Source organism: Panicum virgatum, chromosome 9N, assembly GCF_016808335.1.
Source record: "Panicum virgatum strain AP13 chromosome 9N, P.virgatum_v5, whole genome shotgun sequence".
Lineage (NCBI taxonomy): Eukaryota > Viridiplantae > Streptophyta > Magnoliopsida > Poales > Poaceae > Panicum > Panicum virgatum.
Window position 1 is genome coordinate 22,917,307 of NC_053153.1, and position 23,098 is coordinate 22,940,404.

General features: G+C 50.2%; 2 protein-coding genes and 1 pseudogene across 2 annotated transcripts; all 3 read left to right on the forward strand.

Moving 5' to 3' along the window:
- The first annotated feature begins 521 nt into the window (after window positions 1-521).
- On the forward strand, window positions 522-6,501 carry LOC120688865 (annotated as a pseudogene).
- Window positions 6,502-10,861: 4,360 nt separating this feature from the next.
- Window positions 10,862-13,768, forward strand: LOC120691318 (nascent polypeptide-associated complex subunit beta-like). Its single transcript, XM_039974361.1, has 6 exons — window positions 10,862-10,970; window positions 12,066-12,133; window positions 12,617-12,765; window positions 12,860-12,916; window positions 13,190-13,228; window positions 13,398-13,768. Exons 2-6 carry the CDS (start codon window positions 12,066-12,068, stop codon window positions 13,580-13,582), a joined length of 498 nt encoding a protein of 165 aa, XP_039830295.1. The 5' UTR covers window positions 10,862-10,970; the 3' UTR covers window positions 13,583-13,768.
- A 3,311-nt stretch (window positions 13,769-17,079) lies between these two features.
- On the forward strand, window positions 17,080-22,863 carry LOC120690651. The gene is made up of 6 exons (XM_039973378.1): window positions 17,080-18,343; window positions 21,092-21,147; window positions 21,267-21,500; window positions 21,608-21,896; window positions 22,003-22,199; window positions 22,339-22,863. Exons 1-6 carry the CDS (start codon window positions 17,171-17,173, stop codon window positions 22,490-22,492), a joined length of 2,103 nt encoding a protein of 700 aa, XP_039829312.1. The 5' UTR covers window positions 17,080-17,170; the 3' UTR covers window positions 22,493-22,863.
- The last annotated feature ends 235 nt before the right edge of the window (window positions 22,864-23,098 follow it).

Genomic DNA, 23,098 nt, shown 5'->3' on the forward strand with positions numbered 1-23,098 from the left:
AAAAGACTGGAGAAAATATCTAGCTGACAAATATTAGGCACTTCTTCTGGGCATAACTCTCCTCGTGGTCCCCGTTTCCGTTTGCCCCCAGGGAGAATCATGGCTTCCTCTCACCTGCCCGCTCTCCTCCTGCTAGTCGCCGCCGCCGCCGCCGCGGCGTACCACCACAGCACACCGGCGAGCACGCACATACCCCTCCACCATAGCCCCCCGTTGACGGTGACGGCCACCACCCACTCTGATACCGCGCCTAAGAAGCGCCAAATCCACGACGAGCCGGAGGCGGGCGAGACGCAGTTAGTTCCCTATCACGCCACCCGCGTGGAGTGGTTCCCGTCGGAGGTGACCGCTGCTCCACCCTTCGACGAGCCGGCCGCTACAACGACAACCTTCGGCTCCGCAACCCGTACCACGCTGCGGCCAGCCCTTCCGCTTCCCCTCCGCGTCGGCTCGGCGGAATCGGTGGCGTGGCGCGGCGACCATGAGCTGGCGGTGGTGCTTACGTCGCTGGGTACAACGAGATGGGGTCAGCAGCAGCGCGCCTCGCCGACTCGCCGTCGATCGAGAGGTGGCCTGGGGCAATCACCGTCTTCGCCGCCCCCGACATCTTCCTGCGTGCCTCTTGTCCCGGGTGTTCGCGCCGCCACCTCCTACTGGAGCACATGGCCTTGGGCTACTTCCCCTACTCCGACCTCGCCGGGGTGCTTGCCGTCGGAATCCCGTCGGCTTCCATCGGCTTGTGCCTCAATATCACCGCCGCGCGCACCCCATTCACCGTCCGCAAAATCGGCCGGTACGCAGTTTTTCTTTATCCTCCGATATTGGCCGAAATTTCCGATATTTCCCTTTTATCTCTAGAGTCCGATAAAATTGAATATCGGCCAATTTTTTTATTTATCCTACTTCTACACAGATGGTTCAAATTCAGCCGTGCAATGATCCACACTTATAATATTGTATTCTTATTTTTATCTATGAATAAATGATGTTTAATAGCTTAGAAATAGTTTCAAATCAAATTCTACAAAAAATTTTTAAAATAATTTAAATTTGTTTTTGAATTTGGTCCGATATATCTTGTTTATTCTATTTATCTATAACCTCTGATAAATTTTTATTTCCGATAATGAAAACGGTACGTCGACGGCGTTGAGGTCTCGCACCCCGACCTCTACAATGACGGCCGCTATGTCGTCCACGGAATCGACGGCGTCATCCCCACCTTACCGGCAACTCCTGCGTGGAGGGACCGCACCACCACCACCACCATCTCAGCGCCATTTCGGACACGACCGCCGCCTCCATCAAGCGCATGATGTTTTTCGAGGCCTTATCCCGCCTGAGCGACGGTCGGTTCGGGTTCGGGGCGCTGGTCATGCGCGTCAAGTTCGCCGAACTGGAGAAGTTGGCGAACCTGACGGTGTTCGCGCTCGCTGATGAAGCCATAATCTCCGGTGGAGGCCAGGATTACGTCTCTTGGGTGAGTCTCCACATCGTCCCCGACCACCGCCTCGCCCACGCCGACCTCCTGCGCCTCCGCCCCGGCACCGCACTTCCAACTTTGGCCGGCGAGGACCAGAAGCTCGTGGTCACCACCGGCGCCGGCTCGGTTTCTGACGAGATCCGGATCAATTACATGCCGTTGAAGGATGTGGATGCGTTGGTGAATCCGCTCATGGCCGTCCACGGCATCTACGCTTCGTTCCCCCGCCTCAACCTCGCTGACATTGAGCTGATTGTCGCTGCGGCTAGCCTTCCGCTTCCCAGTCTATCTGGCGCTGCGGAGTTGGTGGACTCGGGCGACGAACTGGGTCAGACTGGCAGAGGAGCAGAAGAGTCAGGAACCGAGGCCACTAAGAAGGCATCAAGAGCTCGGCGTCCCGGCCTTTGCCAGTGCCTTGCTTCAAATTTCCAATCAACAGGTGCATGCCCTCTTGCTCTCAGACCTTTGGAACTGTTCAGTTTTTTTTTTTTTGCTATTTTGCAGTAGTTGTGTTGCTAATACTGAAACTGTTTTCCTATTTTGGAACTGTTTAGTTGTGTTGCTAAAACTGAAATGTAGGAATCTGATTTGCTTTCAGGTTTAACATACTGGAGGGTTGCGTTTTTCACTCTCAAGTATTCTTTCAAAATCTCATGGTTTGCACTCAACATGATTGTATCATTTATGTGGATACTTGCGCCCTATCTAATGGTCAACTGGGAGGCTGTTTGTACAATTGTGATACCTTTAGCTTTAGTCATTGTATTCAAGAACGTCCCAGATGCGCCTAATATTGGATGCTCAGTAGACCTAGCAATTATTCAAAAAGGTGGGTAAAACACTCATGAATGAGCTCTTGTTCTTTTCTTTGCTTGCTTGGTTCTCATATTCTGTTTTAACGTTCTAACTGAACTTCTTTTTATTAATTAGAGTTTGAGGGCAGCCGCTGTCGGTGTCTTAAACCGGCAATGTTCAGAATGTCATATATGGACACATGGTTCTGTGGAGCCTGCCTAGAGGAGTATATGGTCTTAAAACATTGTGGTCATGAAGCAGACCCTACACCTTCACACAAACGGTTCAAAATATTGGTGTTCGGAAATCCAAACTTGGTTCTGGGCCTTGATGAGTACCCTGATCTTCATCATGTATATGAATTTCCTAGGTGGTTTATTACCAAGGTGACCAAAAATTGGTTTAAGGGTGAGGTGATGATGAGTATACCTCCTTCGATGATGTTCTGAACCTCAATAAGCCCAGGAAGCAGAGCGTCATCTATGATACATGGCCTCCACACAGAAAATTGAGAGGTAATGTGTGACGGAACCGCCAAATCAAAACTCTCAATTAAGCATAATGGTCGTCATTTGAACACATCGGGCGCATTAGTTTAATAGTTTAATTTGACAGTCCTTTCTCAGCCCACGTCCCGATCGAAACAACACCAATAGTCCCACGCGAAGGTGAGCGCAGATGGTACAAGCACGACATATATTTGAAAATATAGCAACATACACAAGACTCTGCCATAAATTTTACAAATCAAGTTTGAATACATACATAATTTACAAACTTTACATTTCTGAAACTCAAGTTCGAACAGAGGGAAAAAAGCCTACAACTAACACAAGTGTACACCGAGGAGTCCCCTAACTAAGCGTCTGGCTCCACAACCTCCCATCCCTCGGCGTCCCGGCGGATAAACTTAACGCAGCAGGGACAGAAGTCTATGTCTGTGTGTCCTGAAATAATGTTTCAACAAAATCCCTGAGCAACTAATACTCAGCAAGACTTACCCGACTATAGGTATACATAGCCCACGTATCTAGACATGCAAAGCAACTAATACTCAGCAAGACTTACCCGATTATGGGTATACATAGCCCACGTATCTAGACATGCAAAGCTTTTGGCTGGTGGTTTATTTTGCAGAAAAGCGTCTAAAAGTGGATCCTTAATTTCAATATTTTTCTCTAGGTTCTACTCCTATGTAGATTAACCATGATCTAATATTTGCATAGACCATCTAGAACAAACATGGTAGAACATTAATTACAATTCAAAATAAAATCAACATATATATAATATATTACATATTCCATCTCATATTACTACGATGTGACTCGGTGATCAAGGTGCCCATGTCCGAGAGCGACTGACGGCGAATCGATTTAATTTAACCTTGCAAGGTGGACCTAACCAACACGGCACGCATAGGCCCCGTCGGACCACACGCACCAACCATTCCCCTCCCTGCCTCGAACTACAGGATCGCCCCGCCATCATATGGTCAGCCGAGCTCAACGAGAGACCACCAAAAGTAAAACATGCATCCCACTTCTCCGCGACTACTCGACCACCCCCGGAGGTGAGTTGAAGTCTTGTACTTTCGAAACAAAACAGTACTAGGCTTATCGGTTTCGACTACCTCCTACTTCTGGCATGCGGTTAGTACAATTCGAACATGATCAGCAGGGCCAACAACGGTACGGTCCTTAACTGAAACAGACGGAGCTACACTTTTCCCGTCCGGTCTCAAGTTCTATTTTTCTTTTCATTCCAAGATTAGTATCTCACATATGGAAACTAAAAATGTCTTATATCTCGCGAGTAACTGGAAATTACTCGACTTCTACCGAACCCTATTTAGTATCTCACATATGTGCTATACTAGTATAGGACTCATGGTACCTAAGGGTTATGCATCTACGGTTTCATTCAACTCCTATGACTTTAATGCACAAGAATATATATATATATATATATATATATATATATATATATATATATATATATATATATGAGGTTGCATAATTTGAAATAAAGGTTATGCACCGGGGCTTGCCTTCGGGTTGCTGCTCAGAGCTAGGGTCAGACGGGCCTGGGGCCGGGTTCTCACGCTTATCCTTCTCCTCCTGGGCTTGATCCGGCTGCTCCTGCGGTGCCGCAATCACCTCATAGACGACGTCCTCAACCACAGAGGCTACACGAATGCACATGATACAATTAAGTGCAACTCGAATGATATACTACTATACTTCAAATTGAAATGCCCTGCGGACTATCCGCGCCCAAATGGCGGACCGTCCGTGATTCCACTCGGCAGACCCACCAGAATCAACTACCTCTCTGGACGAATTTCAAATCTATACGGCGGACTATCCGCTCTCAAACAGCGGACCGTCCGCAACTCAATCCTACGAACCCACCAGAGGCAACGACGCCTCTAGACAAATTTGAAACTCTACGGCGGACTGTCCGCTCACTATTAGCGGACCGGCCACAGTTCAATTCTGCGAAACCATCAGAGACAACAACATCTCTGGACAACTTCTAACCTGACTTGCGGACTGTCCGGCCCTCCTAGGCGGACCGTCCGCAGTTCATATCTTTTGACACCGCGGGCCGCCACCAGTGAGGCTGGCGCGGCAGCACGGCACGTCGTTCCCGCCGATAGTGGCCCAACCGACGGCGAGGCTAACACTACACCATCTACTGGACGAGGTGCACACGGGCATGGGTGATGCACGCGAAGACATCAAGCTAGACCTAGTCGGCGACGTGCGGCTTGTGGCGGTCAAAATGACTTTGTCGAGAATGTGCGTGGAAACAACATGAACGTGAAGGAACGAGGGGAGCACGAGCATTAGCGGCTTACTTACAGTCGATTCGAGCCCTTGGACGGAAGAAATGGTGGCCGGGCGATGGAGTTCCACGGTGACGTCGAGTTTGGGCGAAACTCCAACCGGCGGCCGGGGAATCCGGGATTCCCGGCGAGGTGGGGGGTCGCGGCTATGGTTTGAGGGGTTGAGGAGGAAGCTAGGGAGGTGGTTGAGCTTTGGGTGCGGTGGATTTGAAATCCATGGAGGGAAGCGTGCGGATTCGGCCGGCGAACGGGAGGAGCTCACGCTCCGCTCATGGCGTCGGGAGGGAGAGGAAGAGTGAACCGAGAGAGAGAGTAAGAGAGTGGGCGGGGGTGGGTGGAGGGGAGGTGGTCGCCTTCAATGCGGCTTAAGGGGATGGCCAGGGACGAGCTCGACGGTCGGCACGTGGCGGCGACCGACGAACCTCGGTCTCGGTGTGGTTGAAACAGGGCCGTCGCGGATTGTCCGCCGCCCCCAAGCGGACTGTCTGTGAGGCAGGGTGTTACATAATGCTCCATGACGCTTGAGGTGTCAAGTTATTTCTCTTTGAAAACTCATATTAACACTGCAATTGTAGTGGCAGTTCCTGTTTAGTAAGTGTACTGTCTCCTACAGTTATATTGAAGTTAGTCATTGTACCTTGATCATTAGCTAGTACTGTGATCCATATCTGATAGAGGTTTCTGATTTCTTTCAATTGGTAGAGATTATGGAAGTGTTTCTATGTATTGGATTAATAATAAAATGCATGGTACTTGGAATACTAGTTGATGTTCTGTTGTGTGGTGTTTTTGAAATCACTAACAATTTTGTTTTTGAATACATTGAGCAAAATTTTATTTAGAGAACGGGAGGGGGCAAGGCTCCAACTTTATATAATAATATATAAAAAATAAGTTTACAAAAAGTACAAGAAATGTTAAAAAAGATTACACAACATGATTAGCCATTCTACAATTTGTGGGTAGTACCTTTGCTCTATGAATAGCCATGGCACACTCATGTTTAAAGGTAGCTTCGCAAGATTCTACTGGTGGCTGCTGATGATTGAAAATTTCTCTATTTCTAGATGTCGTTGTACTCAAGCCTCAAGGGCAGGAGGAGATTGCCTACCATGAAAAAAGGACCACAGTAGCATCACTTGGGACTAGGGGATTTGAAAGGGCTGAGAGTTTGTGTTGATCTGAAGATGCCCCAACATTGCTGTGAGAATGAACAGAGTCAGAAAAGATGCTGTACAGATTCTTCCACATCTGGTGTGCAGAGGACACAGAAATAACTTTGTAATTCATGTTTTTTTCTCTCTTTAGCAACTCTTGGTGTTTTGTCTGTCTTGCAAAAGCAGTCAGAAATAAAAAATATTCTGCTTGAGTTGGCATTTGCTTACATTGAACAAAATCGAAGGAGTATCCTGCTGAAGCTTTAGAAAATGCTCAAGAGAAGCTTATCTGTGCTAGAGTAATGAAAGTAGCTGTTCTAGTCCTGTCTGGCAGTTTCGTGTTTCTATGAGTTCAAACAAATGGGTTTGATACATGTTAAGATTATATTAAGATTATATCATTTTTTTCTTGGTTCACTTGTATGGGCTATAGGCTTGAACATTGTTATGTGCTGTGAAAGTTGACGAACTGAGTTTTTCAGTATCAACAAAAAGGAGCAAGAACATTGGAAGGTAATCACCATTTTTCCATTTGGAAACTTGTTAGTATAGATTATGTTATTTTTCTGGAGGAAAGATAGCGGTGCCTTGGTTGGGGCCGATAGGCTAATTGCACTGCTGTTATTCTCTCTTTTCGAAAAACACATTCACGTAATGTTATTCTCTCTTTTCGAAAAACACATTAGCGTAATGTGGTTATATGATTACTGCAGCAGCAAGAAACAGCCTATGGCAACCAATTTTTGTTTTCATAAAAGGCGAACTGAATGGTTGCATAGAGAGCTGAACACAGTTATGCTTACAGTTACCATTTTTATTAATTAATTCACTACTGACTCGGCAAGATCTTGAACCACCGGTCTGTTTACACTTTACAACCTCCTGGAGGTGGGGATCCCGTCGGCCGGCCGCCAGTCCGGGGACGCGCCGAGCACGAGGACCTCGCAGCTCGCGTCCACCACGGCGCGGTCGCGGTCGCAGTCGCAGAGGCAGAACAGGCGCACGGCCTGTCGGCCTTGTACTCGCCGGCCGCCTCGCTGTAAGCCTGTAACCCAGGCCGTAGCGGACGTGGTTGTAGCTGGCACTCTGGTGTCGGGCAGCGGCAGGAGTGCCCCGGTGGAAGGGTTGCAGACGAAGTACCCCGCCGGCGGCCGGCGGCGGAGGAGGACGAGGCCGTGCAGAGGACGCGTCGCTGGGATAACGAGCGCGCCTTCCGGCAACACGCCGGCCGCGCACGGGAGCTTCTCGACCCGCCCGCCGGGCTTTCCAGGCGCTGGAGTAGCCGGAAGACGGCGAGGACGCCACGTCCGGGGTGAAGAACAGCTTGGGGTGCTCGTTGTCGCCGTCGTCGTCAGCGGCAGGGAAGCCAGCTGCCGCGACGGGCCATGGGAGCATGGCGGCCAGCGAGCGGGCGAGGTAGCGGAACGGCGCGGCGGCCCACGAACGCAGCGTGGCAGTGGCGGCAGGCAGCGTTGTCTCCTCGCTCGGGCGTGGCGCGGGGGACTCGCCGTCGCTTTCGCCCGCATCCATGATTCTTCTCTCGCGCGAAGAATAGACTGAATCTGCCAAGCAACATCGGCTTTAGATTGACGACATGTGTTGCAAGCTTGCAAATCGAGTCGATCTAGAGTAATGTTTCGGACTCTGACCACTCTCTAATTTCTTCTCTACGGAAGGGGATCGGTATGGACGACGTTAAAGCGCGACCCGTCGCGCGGAGAGCGCAGCGCGCGACCTCTCCTATGTGATTTTGCCTTCCACGTGTACTGCATCTTGTCCCTGCGCGTGGAGCATCTTCTTCCTGCGCTTGTGTCTCTCACGCGCAGTACTCAATGCCTAGTTCCCCCCTGATATCTTATGTCATTTTCAACCTATCTTATAAAGTAGCTTTTTAAAAAATATTTTATCTCCTTCGTACGAGCTCTGTTTTGAATACTGATTGCACCATTGTGTTCTACGTGATAAGACGATCAAAACTAGATCTCACTTACATATATTTTGATGATATTTTCAACTGATAGCAAGTTGCTATATGTTATAGCCACAAAAATAGAAGTTTTCATACACATAAGTTGCCACACAAATAAGATAAAAGTTGCCGTAGAAAAGATTTATAAATTACCATATAAATAAAGTTGTCACAAAAACTTAATCTATCATAAACATAAGTTGTCATAAACAAAATCTATCATATACATAAGTTGTTACAAACACAAAATGTCATACATTAAAGTAGTAAAAAAAGAAAGTAAATATCGAACTCATAAGTTTATATATAAATTGTCATAGAAATAAAAGTTGTCATATACATAAAACAAAACTTGCTAAAAGATAAAATTTATTATGTACATGAGTTGTCGCACATGTAAGATATAAGTTACCAGACATATAAGATAATAGTTAAAAAATATTTGTAAGTTATTAAAAAATAAAGTTGGAATAAAATTATAATTTGTTATGAACATAAGTTGTCACAAAAATAGAACCGATATCATACATAAATTGTCACAAACATAAAATGTCATATACATGAATAGTATTCCTTAATCTAAAAAATGCACATGAGAAGTAAAAAAAAGTTATTATACACATAAGTTTATATATGAACTGTATAAAAATAAAAAATTCACACATATAAAACAAAAGTTGTCACGAAACACCATCTATTATACATTGCCACACATATAAGATACAAATTACCGCAAATGAAATCGATCATAAACTCGTACACATAATTTGCTACAAAATAATAGTTGTTGTACACATAAGTTCTTATTACTAAATATGATATAGTACACATAAATTGTTACTAAAGTAATATGATATACACATAAGTTGCTAGAGAAAAGCGAGTAAGTCATCACATAAGTTGCTACTAGTGTAAAATATTATTAAAACATATGCAAGTGGGATGTAGTTTTGTTCGTCTCATTGCGTAGAACACATTGATGAAATCAGTTCTCAAAATGGAGGTAACACGAAGTAGATAAAATATTTTTAGAATAGATTCATGTAAGAAAAAGTCAATTTCTTCTCACGCTTACTTGCTGTGCGTGGATATGAAGGTTGCCGAATATGGGCACATGCGTATGGAATCGGTGGGCCGTAGACGCTGAGCGCAAGGCAGAGCAAATTTTAGCACATGGGTTTGTTGGGCCGCAGATACAAACTCGAGATGGGCTGACGCGTCGCGCGCTCGCACGTCATCGCGACGGGTCGTCTGATAGTTTTTTTCGGATAATATCTTCCCAATACTACCAAACTATACAAGGCCACCGAACCTAAATTCCACAAAGCCCATCAAACACAAGGCACTGGGCCTCGCTCGCAAGAAAACCGGAGTGTTCTCTCCTTCTAACCCATCTCTATAAACCTACCCCTTTTCGTCGTACTGTTATGTTCCATTTATTTTTTCGGAGGAAGTATAGCAGGTGCTCTTCTTATGCATTAAAAGTAGGAGAAAGTCACAAAAATTAAAAGCAAGAACAAGAAGCTAAAGAAGAATAAAAACAACAAGAACAGTAATGAAGAGGACAGAAAAGGAAAACACCGATTGAGTTTAAACCAAAAACTAGCCAACCGGGGTTGCATGTGCCTGATGATAAGCAGCGACTTCTTGCACAATTAGTGGGATCAAATGAGTTGCAGGTGGTGCTTTGTTGTCGAAAACCCGCCGGCAACATTTCTTCCAAATGTTCCAAGTGACATAAGTGAGGATTTGTCGTAGAAGAGTATGATCAAGACCAATGGCCTTAGTAATTTGCTCCCACCAATATTGAACATTGGACTACTGCGACGGATGCTACACAAAGGAGAATGAAGTTCGGTTTGCCAGTAACCGCCAAACATCTTTAGCATAAAAGCAATTTGCGACCATGTGCAAAGTTGTCTCTTGTCTGCAATGGCACAATTTGCAAACTGCATTCGCTGTGCTGCCGCGTTGGATGATCCTGTTTGCTGTAGGGAGCTTGCATTGTAGGAACAGCCACATGAAGAAACGACACTTATTTTTCACCTTCAGTTGCCACACCTGTGCACAACGGTTTTCCACCTTCTGTTCTATTTATTTTAATTTCATTCAATCAAGAGGAAACAAAAAAAAACGAAATTTATCGTGACCTCTTTCATGGAATTGTTTCTCCTATCTAATATAAAAGAATGGGCACTTTACACTTGTTACCCCCTTTTCTGTGTTTCTGCTTTTGCATGTGATCTATTCTGCGACAAGCGACATATTAGCAGAGTCGATGAATTAACCCAGAAGATCAGTGATCTAATTTGACTCTCATTCTCTGATTCGAAGGCCAAAGTTAAAAATTGGCAGAAATCTCTACGGGCCACAGCTCGTTAGCCCGAAGTGACCACCGACCGGACCGAGACTGGGAGAACGAAAGCCACCAAACAGCCGAGCGACCACGCACCCCGAACCCCGAGCCCGAGCACGAGCCCGCGGCAGAACCCACGGCCCCCGTCCATCACGAATCGGACGGTCCAGGTCCCCCTCGAGGTTAAAACCCTAAACTACAAAGGGACCTGCTGTGGCAGCCCAGCCAGCCCCCCGAGCCCTATCCTCCACCCCCCCCCCCCCCCCCCCCGGGTCTCCCCTACCCCCCACTCCTATCCTCTCCTCCCCTCGCCCGCGCCGCCGCCGCCGCCGCGGCTTCCCTTCCTCACCCGAGCCAAGGTGAGCTACCCTCCACCTCCAGTCCCGTGCAGTAGCGACGGTAGCGCGTGTAGCTTCCGGACTAAGCTGCGTTTCGCGCGATTTTGTTTGGCCTAGGAGCGGCCGGATCTGCACTTTTAGCGGGCTTACGTCCGCGCGCGTTTGGAGGACTCGTGTTGTAACCGGAGGCTATCGTTTGGGCTGCTTTGTTGGTTGATCTGTGGTCGGAGCTAGCGGGGAAGCGCTAGGGTTTAGTGGTTCCCATTTTTATTAGATTCGCGGTATTGCGGTAGGGGAAAGGGTTTAGCTTGTTCCTGTTTGAGTACTTGATATGATGTTTGGTAGCAGCAGGCCAGCAGCCGTGCCGGATTAGGTTGTATTGGACTCTGTAAGTAGTTAATGATTTATTTTTCACACTGTGGGGAGTAATACTGTTGTAGCATTTCTGTGCTAGGTAGCAGCTGCATGGATACTTATAGTAAATGAACGAGCGGTTAGCTCCAGAGAAGTTAGATTAAGAATGCATTTTAGCAGCGGTGTAGCAGATGCTTTCTGTGTGGCTTCCTCAGTGCAGTTGTGAAAGCTGTCTCTGCATGGCAGTGCTGAAATAGCTAGTATGCATGCCGTTGCTTGTTCTGGTTGCTGTTACACCATTTTTTCGTTTCTGTGTGCGGCTACTTATTTATGTCACGACACAGCGTTGTATTTAGCGAGTTCATTTACTTCTGTGGATCTGCTATGGTATTAATTGTGTGCTTATGACTTTTCCTTTTATGTTTGCGCGAATGTTCTCCATGACGTATTTTGCGCTTTCCGTTACTTACTCTGCACCTGAACCATGTGTTTTAGTTAGTGTGTCTGTCTGTGTGATTACTTATGTCATGATACACTGTTGTATCTAGCAATTTTATTTACTTCTTCTGTGCACCTGTTGTGGCATTAATTGCCTGATACACTTTTTCCGTTTCTGTTCGAGCTTAAATTTTTTGTGACGTTTTGTGCTTTCCGTTACTTCTGTGTGCACCTGAACTACATGTTGTAGTTAGTGTCCTCTGCCCACATGGCCACATGCCTTCACTTATAGAACTATGTATGATTTATTTGTCTATAATGCAGATGAATGTTGACAAGCTCAAGAAGATGGCAGGTGCCGTGCGCACCGGTGGAAAGGGTAGCATGCGCAGGTACTTATTCTTCACCTAGACTTATTCAAGATGATGTGTCAACAATTGTTCAGAACTCTGCTTTCTTATTAGTTCCTTTACTTTGCGTTGGCACATGCATTTCTGTTGCATTGACAACTTTTGCATATTGACTTATGTGATTACTCTTTTGGTTCGGCAAGATTATGTGTGCCCGTTGCATTCATTCATGTGTCCTTGTTATTATTTCCGTAAATGCACCTGCTTTCTATCATGTCTTAGCTATGGTACTGTCAGAAGACTTGTGCAATTTAACCTGGTTATCTGATGCGCTCTAAAATGATAGAAAGATTGTATTATATAGTTCAAATCATGTGCTACTCATGAACTTGCTGCAAATTAACACCTATGCATGCTGGTGCTGTCATATATACATATACTACCCATGGTATTTTATAATTGAGCTATGCTAGCAGGCTAGGAACCTCATGGTGTGTATTTATAATGAGATTTGATTGGTGGCAGGAAGAAGAAGGCAGTCCACAAGACTACAACCACAGATGACAAAAGGCTTCAGAGCACCCTGAAAAGAGTAGGAGTGAACACTATCCCTGGTATTGAAGAGGTCAACATCTTCAAGGATGATGTTGTTATTCAGTTTGTGAATCCTAAAGGTGAGATACCCTAACTCTAATATGTCAATCCTACAAGAGTAACGATCTAATTTCTGTTCCCCCCCTAACATTTGTTCTTTTGGTTCCCGTCCAGTGCAAGCTTCTATTGGTGCTAATACATGGGTGATCAGTGGAACTCCACAGACAAAGAGTATGTTCCTCACGACCAGAATTATTTGATTAACCAGCTTCTGTTTATATGCACTTGATAGCCTAATATTATTCCTTCTGCTGTGTGCTGGCTTTCTGCTGAACTAGATGTGTCAGTGGTGTCTTGTATTCACTGTTACATTGTCAGCTGATGCTTTGTGTTACACATACCTTTTGTCAGTTTTAATTTTGCAAGGAAAAAATAGTTCTGAACTTACCTTGCGCTAGATTTACATAGCAGTATTCTCATGTTTGCATATTCTTGTTTGAACAGAGCTGCAAGATCTGCTTCCGTCGATTATCAATCAGCTTGGTATGTTTCTAATTACCTGCTGAATTCAAAGTTTATGTTTCTATTGACATGTATCTTATTGTTGGCATGTTGTCTCCACCTTTTTTATACCAATTTGACAATTTCTGAGATCTTCCATGTAATTATGACTTGTGATTTTGGTTTACCTTTAATTTTTCCTCCAATTCAGGTCCTGACAACTTGGACAACCTGCGGATGCTTGCGGAGCAATTCCAGAAGCAGGTCCCTGGAGCTTCAAGCGCTGAGGCTGGTGCTAGCACAGGTGCTGCTCAGGATGACGATGATGACGTCCCTGAGCTTGTCCCTGGAGAGACATTTGAGGAGGCTGCTGAAGAGAAAAAGGAGTCGTCATAATTTTGCTGCGTGCCTGCAGTTGTGAAGGGTTTATAAGTCAAGCTTTGCCATTAGAAAAGACATACTGTTGAGGGACCTCTGACCCTACCTTATTTGTGCCTGTGGTCCGGTTTTGTCATGTACGAGAATCCGGTCGGATGTGTTGGTGGGATTTCACATGAAGTACGCCTCTTTTTGCTACCCGTATTCTCGTTGCTTCTTGTGCTTCTATCATGCTCGCCTCACCATTCCCCGGTGATTTGATTGATTCATGGAGATGGTATGACATACCAAAGATCCGTTCCTAGTATCGTTTATGCACCTGGGCCGCTGAAAGCTTCTTAGTTTCATGCTTCCATCGCCATGTCCTTATCTGGTTCGTAGTCAAGAATCTGTTTTGAATAGCTGCTAGTTCTACATGCACTGTATCTGTATTCCTCTGGGAGCTGTGGCGTTGGAGATTGGCCTAGGATTCGTGCCTTGATGTGCTGGATGCTTTAGCGCTAGCTTAGACTGCAGCCGCAGGAATAGCCAATCGCACGACCGCCGCGCTTGACCGCACAGTTCTTCTCGTCGTCGAGATGCTGGGACCATGCTGATGCTGAAGATGAAGTCACTCAGATGGACGACCAGCATACCAGGTGCCAGGTGGTGGCGTTGCTGCACCCATTCTCACCAATCTCAAATCTGTTAGGCTCGTGTTGGGTGGGCGATCATCAATTCCCCCCCGGATTGGCTTGATTCTGGCCGGCCCCCATGTTGGCAGTTGCCGCCGCGTCCCCGGCCGGATCACTCACTAGTCACTCCGTCCCCGAGTTCGCGGCTGCAGAGACTGAAAGAAAGCAGCAGTTCGGCCGCACCCCTTCGCCGGCAGCGGCGGCCAAGGTTGGTAGGCGGACGGATCTTGCCATCTACCAGTATCGTGATCGTCCATGCGCCTACCATTTCAAGGCGGTGACATGGTGCTGCAGGCCCGCCCGCGCTCCCGATGCCTTCCTGGCCATCGATCCGGTGGCTTCACTGCGGCCGCCCAGGCGTTAGGCAGTCGCAGTTTCCTGCCCTGGGCTTAGCATGGCGACAGGCGCACGTGTGCCGAGCAATTCCGTTCGCCAAACGGTGTCGCGCGCTCGGCACTCCCCCCACCCCCCCGCACGTTGCTACGATGCCACCATACCACGCATGTGCTCGGGCCATGCCTTCGAGGACTCCGTCCCGTCCCCACATACGCATGAACGTGATGTTCTTTTTTTTTTCTTTTAACGATCCAACTATGCAAATAGCGCCGAAAGTTACTTGCAGTTCAGTATCCTGCAATAAGGTAAGGTTTCAGTAGCCCAAGCGCGGCCGTGCGTGCGGATACTAATTTCTTCGCATGCCTTGCGGATCGACAGCACTGTTCGGTGAATGAGGCGAAACGGATGAGCAGAGCAGATCACGGGCCGGAGTTTTTTTGTTTACTCCCAGGTCAACCCTTGTTCTTGTTCTCGACGAGATTTTGATGTTTTTTATTTGATTGATCGACCTTGTTGACGCCATCTGGCTTCTTTTCCGATAAGATTGCTGATCTCACCGTCCGGAATCTGCCGACGTGTCAGAGAGGAAATGTCAAACGTCCAACAGCAGCTGCGTGAAAGTCCCAAATGAAACACACGGATCGCGGAGCTGACGGTTCTCGCCGTTCGGTTGCCCGACCTGTCGCGGAAACCAACCCGGCGGCCTACGGGTGCGTGCGTGCGTCCTAAACACGAATTGAAAGGAGGGTGCGGTTTCACCAATTGACGCGTTGATGCGAAACCAAGTCCGAAAACTTGAACCGTTCACGGTCCGTGAGGCATGCATGTCCAGGCGTGTGCGAGCTTCCGGCTTCCAATTGAACTGGTCACGGCTGTCGAATTAGCGTCCAAGTCTCAACAACTATGGCTTACAAGCGAGGACGGTTGCCAGCACGGTTCGTTGACGCGAAAAAAAGAAAACTCAGTGAACAGTACCAGGTCAAACACTTGAGCAAGCATGTGAGGAAGCACGAGCTGAGACCGTGCAGCACCGTGGTAATCCTTGAGATAACCATTGACTTGGGCGGCGTGTGCGTGAGTCAGTCAGGTGAGCCCCGGGGCCTGCATTTACAAGATGCATGAAAGAATAGCCAATTTGCTTCAATTAAACTCATCACAACTCCAAGCGACAGAGAAAAAAAAAGGGAGAAATGGGCTACTTGTTCCTAACTGGATTGGCAACCATTCTTTTTTTTTCTTTGAAAGGATTGGCAACCATTCTTCTTTGGTACAAGTGTCCTGACCTCGCTGATGATTATGGGCGCGCACTTGAAGGAGTCAGCACCGTTTCAACGGGGACCAAATGGCACAGGCAACCGGATACGGGTCCTGGTCCCGGTCCCGCGAGCCACGATGCGCTCTGAATTTGGCGCGGTTTGTTTACCCCTTTCTTGCAACCGCACGCATTTGTTTATCCGCTGGTGTCGGAAGGGTCGATGCTTCAGATACATCGGGGATGTGAAAGCGAAGGGGAGCTTCTTCAGTTGCTTCGGTTGGCACTTGTCCGGCGAACACGATGCAGCAGGCCGCGGGCCAGACCGTCCCGGAGCGGCCTGCTCGTTCCTAGCGCGAAAACGACTGGGATTTCGTACGCTGACGGAGCCGGGGTTTTCTCCTCTGTTCGGCAGGGAAACTCTGACGAAACTGCTTGAAATCTTGACGATTTCGATGCTATACGAAACAAAAAAAAAATGATCTCGTCACCTCGCCGGACCTATCGCCGTAGGCATACGGCTCCTTCGCTAGTACTAGCCTATCTGCTAGTAGCCTAGTGCTACCAGTATGCTGCTACTACTACACTGGTATGGTATACCTGCCGGCCGTTCCTCAGCTGTAAATGGAGGAATGGGAAATCTGACGCGCCGCAGGGCGTGGCTCGAGCGGCGGCCGCGAGTGGCACGCAGCGCACGGCGAGAGCCTCCTCCGTCGTCGCGCGGCGCGACTCGGAGATTTGCCTGTACCAGGCGCCGGCGTTCTGACCTTTAATGTGCACGGCAAAAATCCACCACACGCCACAAGCTCGTCTACAAGTCAAGCGTCAGGCGTATACAGACCGTAGCAGCACGTACTCCAGTGGCCGCGGCGCGAGGCGCCCCCGGAAAACGAAAGGAACCAGCAGCCAGAGACCGGCGCGCCGGCCCGGTCCCACCACGACCCCCGCCCCGCGCGGTTCGACTGGCACTCGCCACTCAGGGTGGGTGATTCGCCCTCGGCCTCACACTCCAGGCCTGACCGACCAACCGGATTGAAACCCCAAGCGCTCCTCAGTCCCCCCCCCCCCCGTTGAACACTTCGCGGGAGCGCACGCGCGCCGGTTAGCCGGGCCCCGCGCGTCGGCGCCCCAGTGTCCTCGCACCGGCGCGCACCGCGTCCACGCTCGGACCCCGTCGTGGCGCGGCGCGGCGCATCCCGCGGCGGTTCGGTTCTTAAACCCCCCCCTGCCGCGCTCCCCGCCTCCTCGCCGCTGAGACCAAATCCCAGATCCCCGTTACGCAGCCGAAGGAATACCGTTCCGTTGGTAAACCCAGACACGGGCCCGGGAGCCGAGAGGAGCGCCATGGGAGAAGAGACCCTCGTGGCCATGCCGCTCGCGCCCCACCACCACCACGCCCGCCTCGACGCGCTCCCGCACCACGCCGCCCCCGCGCAGCCGCCGCAGGCGCCTCCGCCGGAGCCAATCCCTGCGGACCGGGAGGAGGAACGGGATCGTGGCGGCGGCGTCGAGCCGCCGGCGCCAGTCCCGCGGCCGGAGACCCCGCCTCCCGCGCTAGCCGCCGGGGTGGGGGAGGACGTGTACTACGCGCGCAGGATGCTGCAAGGCGCGGTGCTGCGGCCGCCGCCGCACCTGCCGCAGCCCGAGGCGCCGCCGGGCCTGGCCAGGGCGCTCTCCGCGCCCGCGCACCCGCACGGCTACGCGGAGGAGGAGGCAGAGGAGGCGGGAGGGAAGCAGAGGCCTGTGGACCGCTCCGCCTCCGCGAACTCCGCCGTCGTGGACGTGGCGTCCATCGGGCGGTTCCTCCGCGGCCGCCGCGACGTGCTGTCGTCGGCCATCACCCGCCGCATCTCGTCGCTCAAGGAGCCCTCGGCGCCGGCCGCGGCCGACACCTACGGCGTGCAGGAGATCCACCTGCCCAACGTGAAGGTCACGGTGCGCCTCAAGGACGCGATCGCCGCCGAGGAAGAGGACGGCGTCGCCCCGGGCGGCGGCGGCGGCGGCGACGCCGGGTACTCCTTCTCGGGCGGGCACATCAAGGGCCGGGTGAGCTTCTTCTCCCGCTCGGGCTGCCGCGACTGCGCCGCCATGCGCGCCTTCTTCCGGCAGTCCGGCCTGCCCTACGTGGAGATCAACCTGGACGTGTTCCCGGAGCGCGAGGCGGAGCTGGCCTCCCGCGCGGGCGGCGCGGCCCGGGTGCCCCAGATCTTCCTCAACGAGAAGCTCCTGGGCGGGCTCGTCGTGCTCAACTCCCTGCGCAACAGCGGCGAGTTCGAGCGCCGCGTGCGCGACCTCGCGGGCCGGCGGTGCCCCGACTCGGCGCCGCGGGTGCCCGTGTACGGGTTCGACGAGGAGGCCGGCGGCAAGGAGGACGCCATGGTGGGCATCGTGAGGGTGCTGCGGCAACGGCTGCCGATCCAGGACAGGTTCGTCCGGGTGAAGCTCGTCAAGAACTGCTTCTCCGGCGCCGACATGGTGGACGCCATCGTGAACCATCTGGAGTGCGGCAGGAACAAGGTGAGCCCCCCGTCCGAGCATATTGCCATTGCTGATTCTGCTGCTGCTTCATCGTTTGACTTTTTACTCGTTGGGTGCTCCGGTGCCTGCCGCTCGATCATTGTTTATGCATGGATGAACAGTGATCGTGAGCTAGTTAAGATAAGATGCTTGGTTGGGAATAGTTGACGGGTACATGGGGAGAGTGTCATTTAGAGTAAGTATTATAAATAGCTGTATGCTGGTTAAATCTTATGTGGAAGAGAGAGAAAAGAAGAGAAAGAAGAAACCTGGCGTTTGGCTTACCGCCCGCCTCAGCCGGCGCTCCAACCACTGCTTGTGGGTCCGGATAAGCTCAGTCGCCCGCATGCAGCCTTCCGCAGGCGCACAAGTAGGCGCAAGGCCCCGCAAACAGCCGGCTAGCAGGCTAGCCATGCCCTTACTCCAATTAATGTGTTAGCATTGGTAATTTCTTTTATTCGGCTGCTGCCGTGCTGGTTCGATCGTCTTGCGCAGCTGGGATTTTCTTGTCGAACTTCACTCAGTGTGGCTCTTTTTTTTTGCGAGTAGTGTGGCTCTATTTGAATTCGTTCAAACACAGCTTAGGTAGCATTGCCTCGGAGTAGTACACACAGGGTATTTACTCTAATTAATTTTATAAGACTAGTCTCTATGGAGGTTTTATGAGTAATTTCATGAGCATTCATATCAACAAATTTGCTGACTCGGCGGGATGAGAAAAGAGAATGATGAGCTTCATATAGGATATAAAAGGAGTTTCATTCCCATAGTACACATTCAACTCGGTTACCAAATTCACAATTTTGATAAAAGTACAATAAAACTATACACTGACATTATATGAGTAAATAATAAATCGTCTTGGCGGAGGGGACAACGCAGAATGGCAATTTGGCATGATGGCCAACCAAAAATTTAATGTTCTTAATATGTTAGGCCATATGGCGTCACGGCGAGGATCCGTCAGGCACGTGAGACGTGTCACTCCACGGTAAATAATCTATCCTTTATAAGTGCACAAACCACATCGAAACTGTATGGGGTGTGGAAAATGGATCAATTGATTTTTTTTATTTAAATGAAAGAATGAGAGTTGAACCCCAAGGGATTGCGGAGAAAGCGAGGGGCCCGGACGCGAACTCGCCCTGGGATCACCTGCGTCGTGCGTGTGAGGGCTCGTTACGTGCTGCCGTGCCGAACCAACCGCTCCGCGGGTCCCCCCAACCCCGATCGGCGATCGCCCTGCCCGCTCGACCTGGTTTCCCTTCCCGCGCCGCTCGCGCAGCCGGAACGGAAGGGGTTGGCGGCAGAGGCTGAACGGAACGGAACGCAACGGAACGGAACGGCGAGGAGCGCGACGCCCACATGGCGTTGCCACCGGTTTGATCTGTTCGGCCGGTTGGTTCGTTCCGTTGCAGCCGGGCAGGCCCCACCAGCTCGAAACCGGCCCGTCGATCGCGCGCGCCTTGACCATTTCTGCCGCCTCGGCCCAACCATTTCCAATCCCCTTTCGGCTCTCATCGCCGGTTGCGGCTACGCCTGCGCCCCAATCAGACGGACGTGGCTAGGTGCGAGCCGGCTCTGGTCGTATCATGCCTGCCATCAGACCGCATCTGGCATGCTGTTTTGACCAGGATGATTGAGCTTGAGCTTAGATTGTGTGCCGACCACGTTGCGAGGAGTACAATCGTTACTGCTCGCGCGGTCACAGTGGAACGATGCAACCTTCGTGAGCGCTACTACCCCTTTTCTGATTGGCCCGCGTGCAAGGAGAGGGGGAGATTTTATTCCCGGCGCAAATCTTCCTGGTAGCTGGTACTAGCATGATTGTTTTTCCACAGTGCTTGACCAAAAGCTTCTTTTTTAAAAAAAATTATCATTACGGACTACTGACACTAGTCCCTCCGACTCAAATTATTAGTCGTGTTAGCATTTGGAGAAAATATTCAACTGCTGAAACAAAAGGGTACGGTGGAAGCACTGCTGGAACCTTATGAGGTTATGATCTGCTTCTTGAGAGTCTTAGTGGATGAACCGAAAGGTGAAAGCGGAGGCCACGGCCACCGAGTCGCTGGTGCTTAAGCACCGACCCAACAATTGATCGGGTGGGTTGGCTACCGTAATTTTCGTCGAGGATACTTGACTTGGGTTTCTTGTTGCTGTCCCCGTCCGAGCTAGTCGCTGTCATGGCTGCATTGCAAAACTGCACCACCTGACGGATTTTTCGGCGTGCAGATGCAGGCTGTGGTGGACGAGAACCTGTCTAGTGTAGTTTGTCTTTCGTTCTTCTTTATTATCGTGGTTTCGGATAAGAGAGGAGCCGTTGGTGCTCAGGTTGGAGGTGCTGCTCGTGTGGCTTGGGTTGGTTTTGGTTTCGTCACCAAATTATCTTCTTGCCTGAACAACTCTGCTGCATGTTTTATCAAACCAAACGAGGCACGAAGCAGATTATGAACTGATGGTCAAAAGTTTTGCCTTGGCTGAATCCAAAAGTTCGGATCAGACCATGAGACGATCTGCTGCTCGCTCACTGCACCCTAGCAACTGTCTGACGGTTTACGCAACTGTTGTTCGTCAGCAGGCTCTGTGGTTGAGAATAAAAAGTATCTTCTCCTTTCTTGAGAAGGGTCAGTTGTGCTGAATGACGAAGTTAGAAAACCTTCAGCACCAAACCATCCAATATTTCTGCACCCTTGTTTCTGCTAAGATTAGAGTGGAGACTGACAGCTACGCAACTGTTGTTTGTAGGCGGTGGAGATCGGCAAGGAGCTCGCAAGAAAGCACTTCATCCACCATGTCTTCAGGTCAGCGCACCATCCATCCATAGCAGTTGCTGTACCAAACATTCATTCAGCTCGCGACCTGCTCTTGCAAATCACTACACCATTTAGCTCACGGGTGGCTGATGCCGTGTTATGTGCAGGGAGAACGACTTCGAAGACGGCAGCCAGAACCTGTACCGGTTCCTGGAGCACGACCCTGCCGTCCCCAAGTACTACAACTTCCGGGGCTCCACCAACGACGGCGAGCCCAAGCCCGCGGCCGCCGTCGGGCACAGGATGACCAAGATCATGCTCGCCATCCTGGAGGCCTATGCCTCCGACGACCGCCGCCACCTCGACTACAGCCGCATCGCCGCCAGCGAGGAGTTCAGAAGGTGTAAACGTAGCACATTCTCGCAGCTGCTCAGAATTTCAGGATCACCTCATCGGTTGATGTCAGTCGGTTGCTAAATGCTAACGATCTCTCCTTTCGGTGTGTCAGGTACGCGAACCTGGTGCAGGAGCTCCAGCGGGCGGACATGACCGCGCTCCCCGCGGAGGAGCGGCTGCCGTTCTTCCTGAACCTGCACAACGCGATGGCCATCCACGCCGTGATCCGGATCGGCCAGCCGGGCGCCGTCGACCGCCGGCCCTTCTTCTCCGACTTCCAGTACATCGTCGGCGGGCACCCCTACTCCCTCGCGGCCATCAGGAACGGCATCCTCAGGGCCAACCGGCGGCAGCCGTACACGCTGGCCAAGCCGTTCGGCTCCAACGACAGGAGGCTCGAGGTACGCGTGCGTGCGCTTCAGTTCAGTTGCCGTCGGTGCTGCAATTCTGCGACCCTCCGTTAGGTGTAGTGCGATCAGTGATCATCGGTGCTGAACAATCGTGCAGCTCGCGCAACGGAGGCCGAATCCGCTCGTGCACTTCGCGCTGTGCGACGCGACGCGGTCGAGCCCGATCGTCCGGTTCTACACGACGCAGGGCGTGGAGCCGGAGCTCCGGCATGCGGCCAGGGAGTTCTTCCTCCACGGAGGCGTGGAGATCGACCTGGAGAACCGGACCGTCCACCTCACCAGGATCGTCAAATGGTAAGGGCAACATTTCTTGTCAGGTCACTCTGCTTCAGTTCATGTTCTGAGGTCACAACGCACGCACAGCTAGTTCGTCCACGGGTATCTGTGATTTCAAATTGAGGTCGAGATCATGATCCATGTGGTGTTTTTTCAGGTACAGCGCTGACTTTGGTCAGGACAGGGACATCCTCCGGTGGCTCCTCAACTACCTGGACCCGACCAAAGCCGGGCTCCTGACGCACCTCCTCAACGACGGCGGTCCGATCAGCATCTCCTACATGAACTATGACTGGTCCCTGAACGTCTGAGAGGATTCATCCAATTCTACTTGTGCGTACAGTAGTGGTGAAGCTTGGGGGCATGCCACGACCCACGATACAGTCTGAGTTGCAGCCAGTTGGGTTGGCCATTGGCTTATGGCCAATAGGACGAATCACTGAGCATAGATGTCAGAAGAATGTGGAACATAATCAGTGGAGGGAAGCCTGGAGTATGTATATAGCATTGTGAGCTCCGATAGGGAAAGAAAAAAGTAGGCTCATGTGGGGGAACGCACTCTTTTGTTTAGGTGTTGCATTTTTCGTATTGAAGAGGTGATGCTGTTTGGTAATGATGAATGATGCATAACATTTTGAAATTTGATGATATATAGATTTATGCTTTCCTTTTGGGGGAGAAATAATTGTCCTCTTTTTAGAATGACACTAGAAAGATGTCTCATATCTGATTCATATCAAGAAAACAATTGGTGGTAGAAGAGAATGATAAATTGACACACGACGACGTAAAGAAAATAAATTACATCGAACAGACCTTATTCAAAAAGGTCATCATCGCCACCACCTCGTCGATGTTGCTGAAAAATCAAACCTTGAAAAAAAACTAAAAGACTATATCTAGCTCCTACACCTACC

What these genes read in the sequence shown, in the direction of transcription:
- LOC120690651 (XM_039973378.1), top strand. Translation starts at nt 17,171, where the DNA reads ATGGGAGAAGAGACCCTCGTGGCCATGCCGCTCGCGCCCCACCACCAC. An exon ending in TTCATCCACCATGTCTTCAG is followed by an intron (nt 21,148 to 21,266) that starts GTCAGCGCACCA and finishes TGTTATGTGCAG; the next exon opens with GGAGAACGACTTCGAAGACG. An exon ending in CTCACCAGGATCGTCAAATG is followed by an intron (nt 22,200 to 22,338) that starts GTAAGGGCAACA and finishes GTGTTTTTTCAG; the next exon opens with GTACAGCGCTGACTTTGGTC.
- LOC120691318 (XM_039974361.1), top strand. Translation starts at nt 12,066, where the DNA reads ATGAATGTTGACAAGCTCAAGAAGATGGCAGGTGCCGTGCGCACCGGT. An exon ending in GGAAAGGGTAGCATGCGCAG is followed by an intron (nt 12,134 to 12,616) that starts GTACTTATTCTT and finishes GATTGGTGGCAG; the next exon opens with GAAGAAGAAGGCAGTCCACA. An exon ending in TGGAACTCCACAGACAAAGA is followed by an intron (nt 12,917 to 13,189) that starts GTATGTTCCTCA and finishes TTGTTTGAACAG; the next exon opens with AGCTGCAAGATCTGCTTCCG.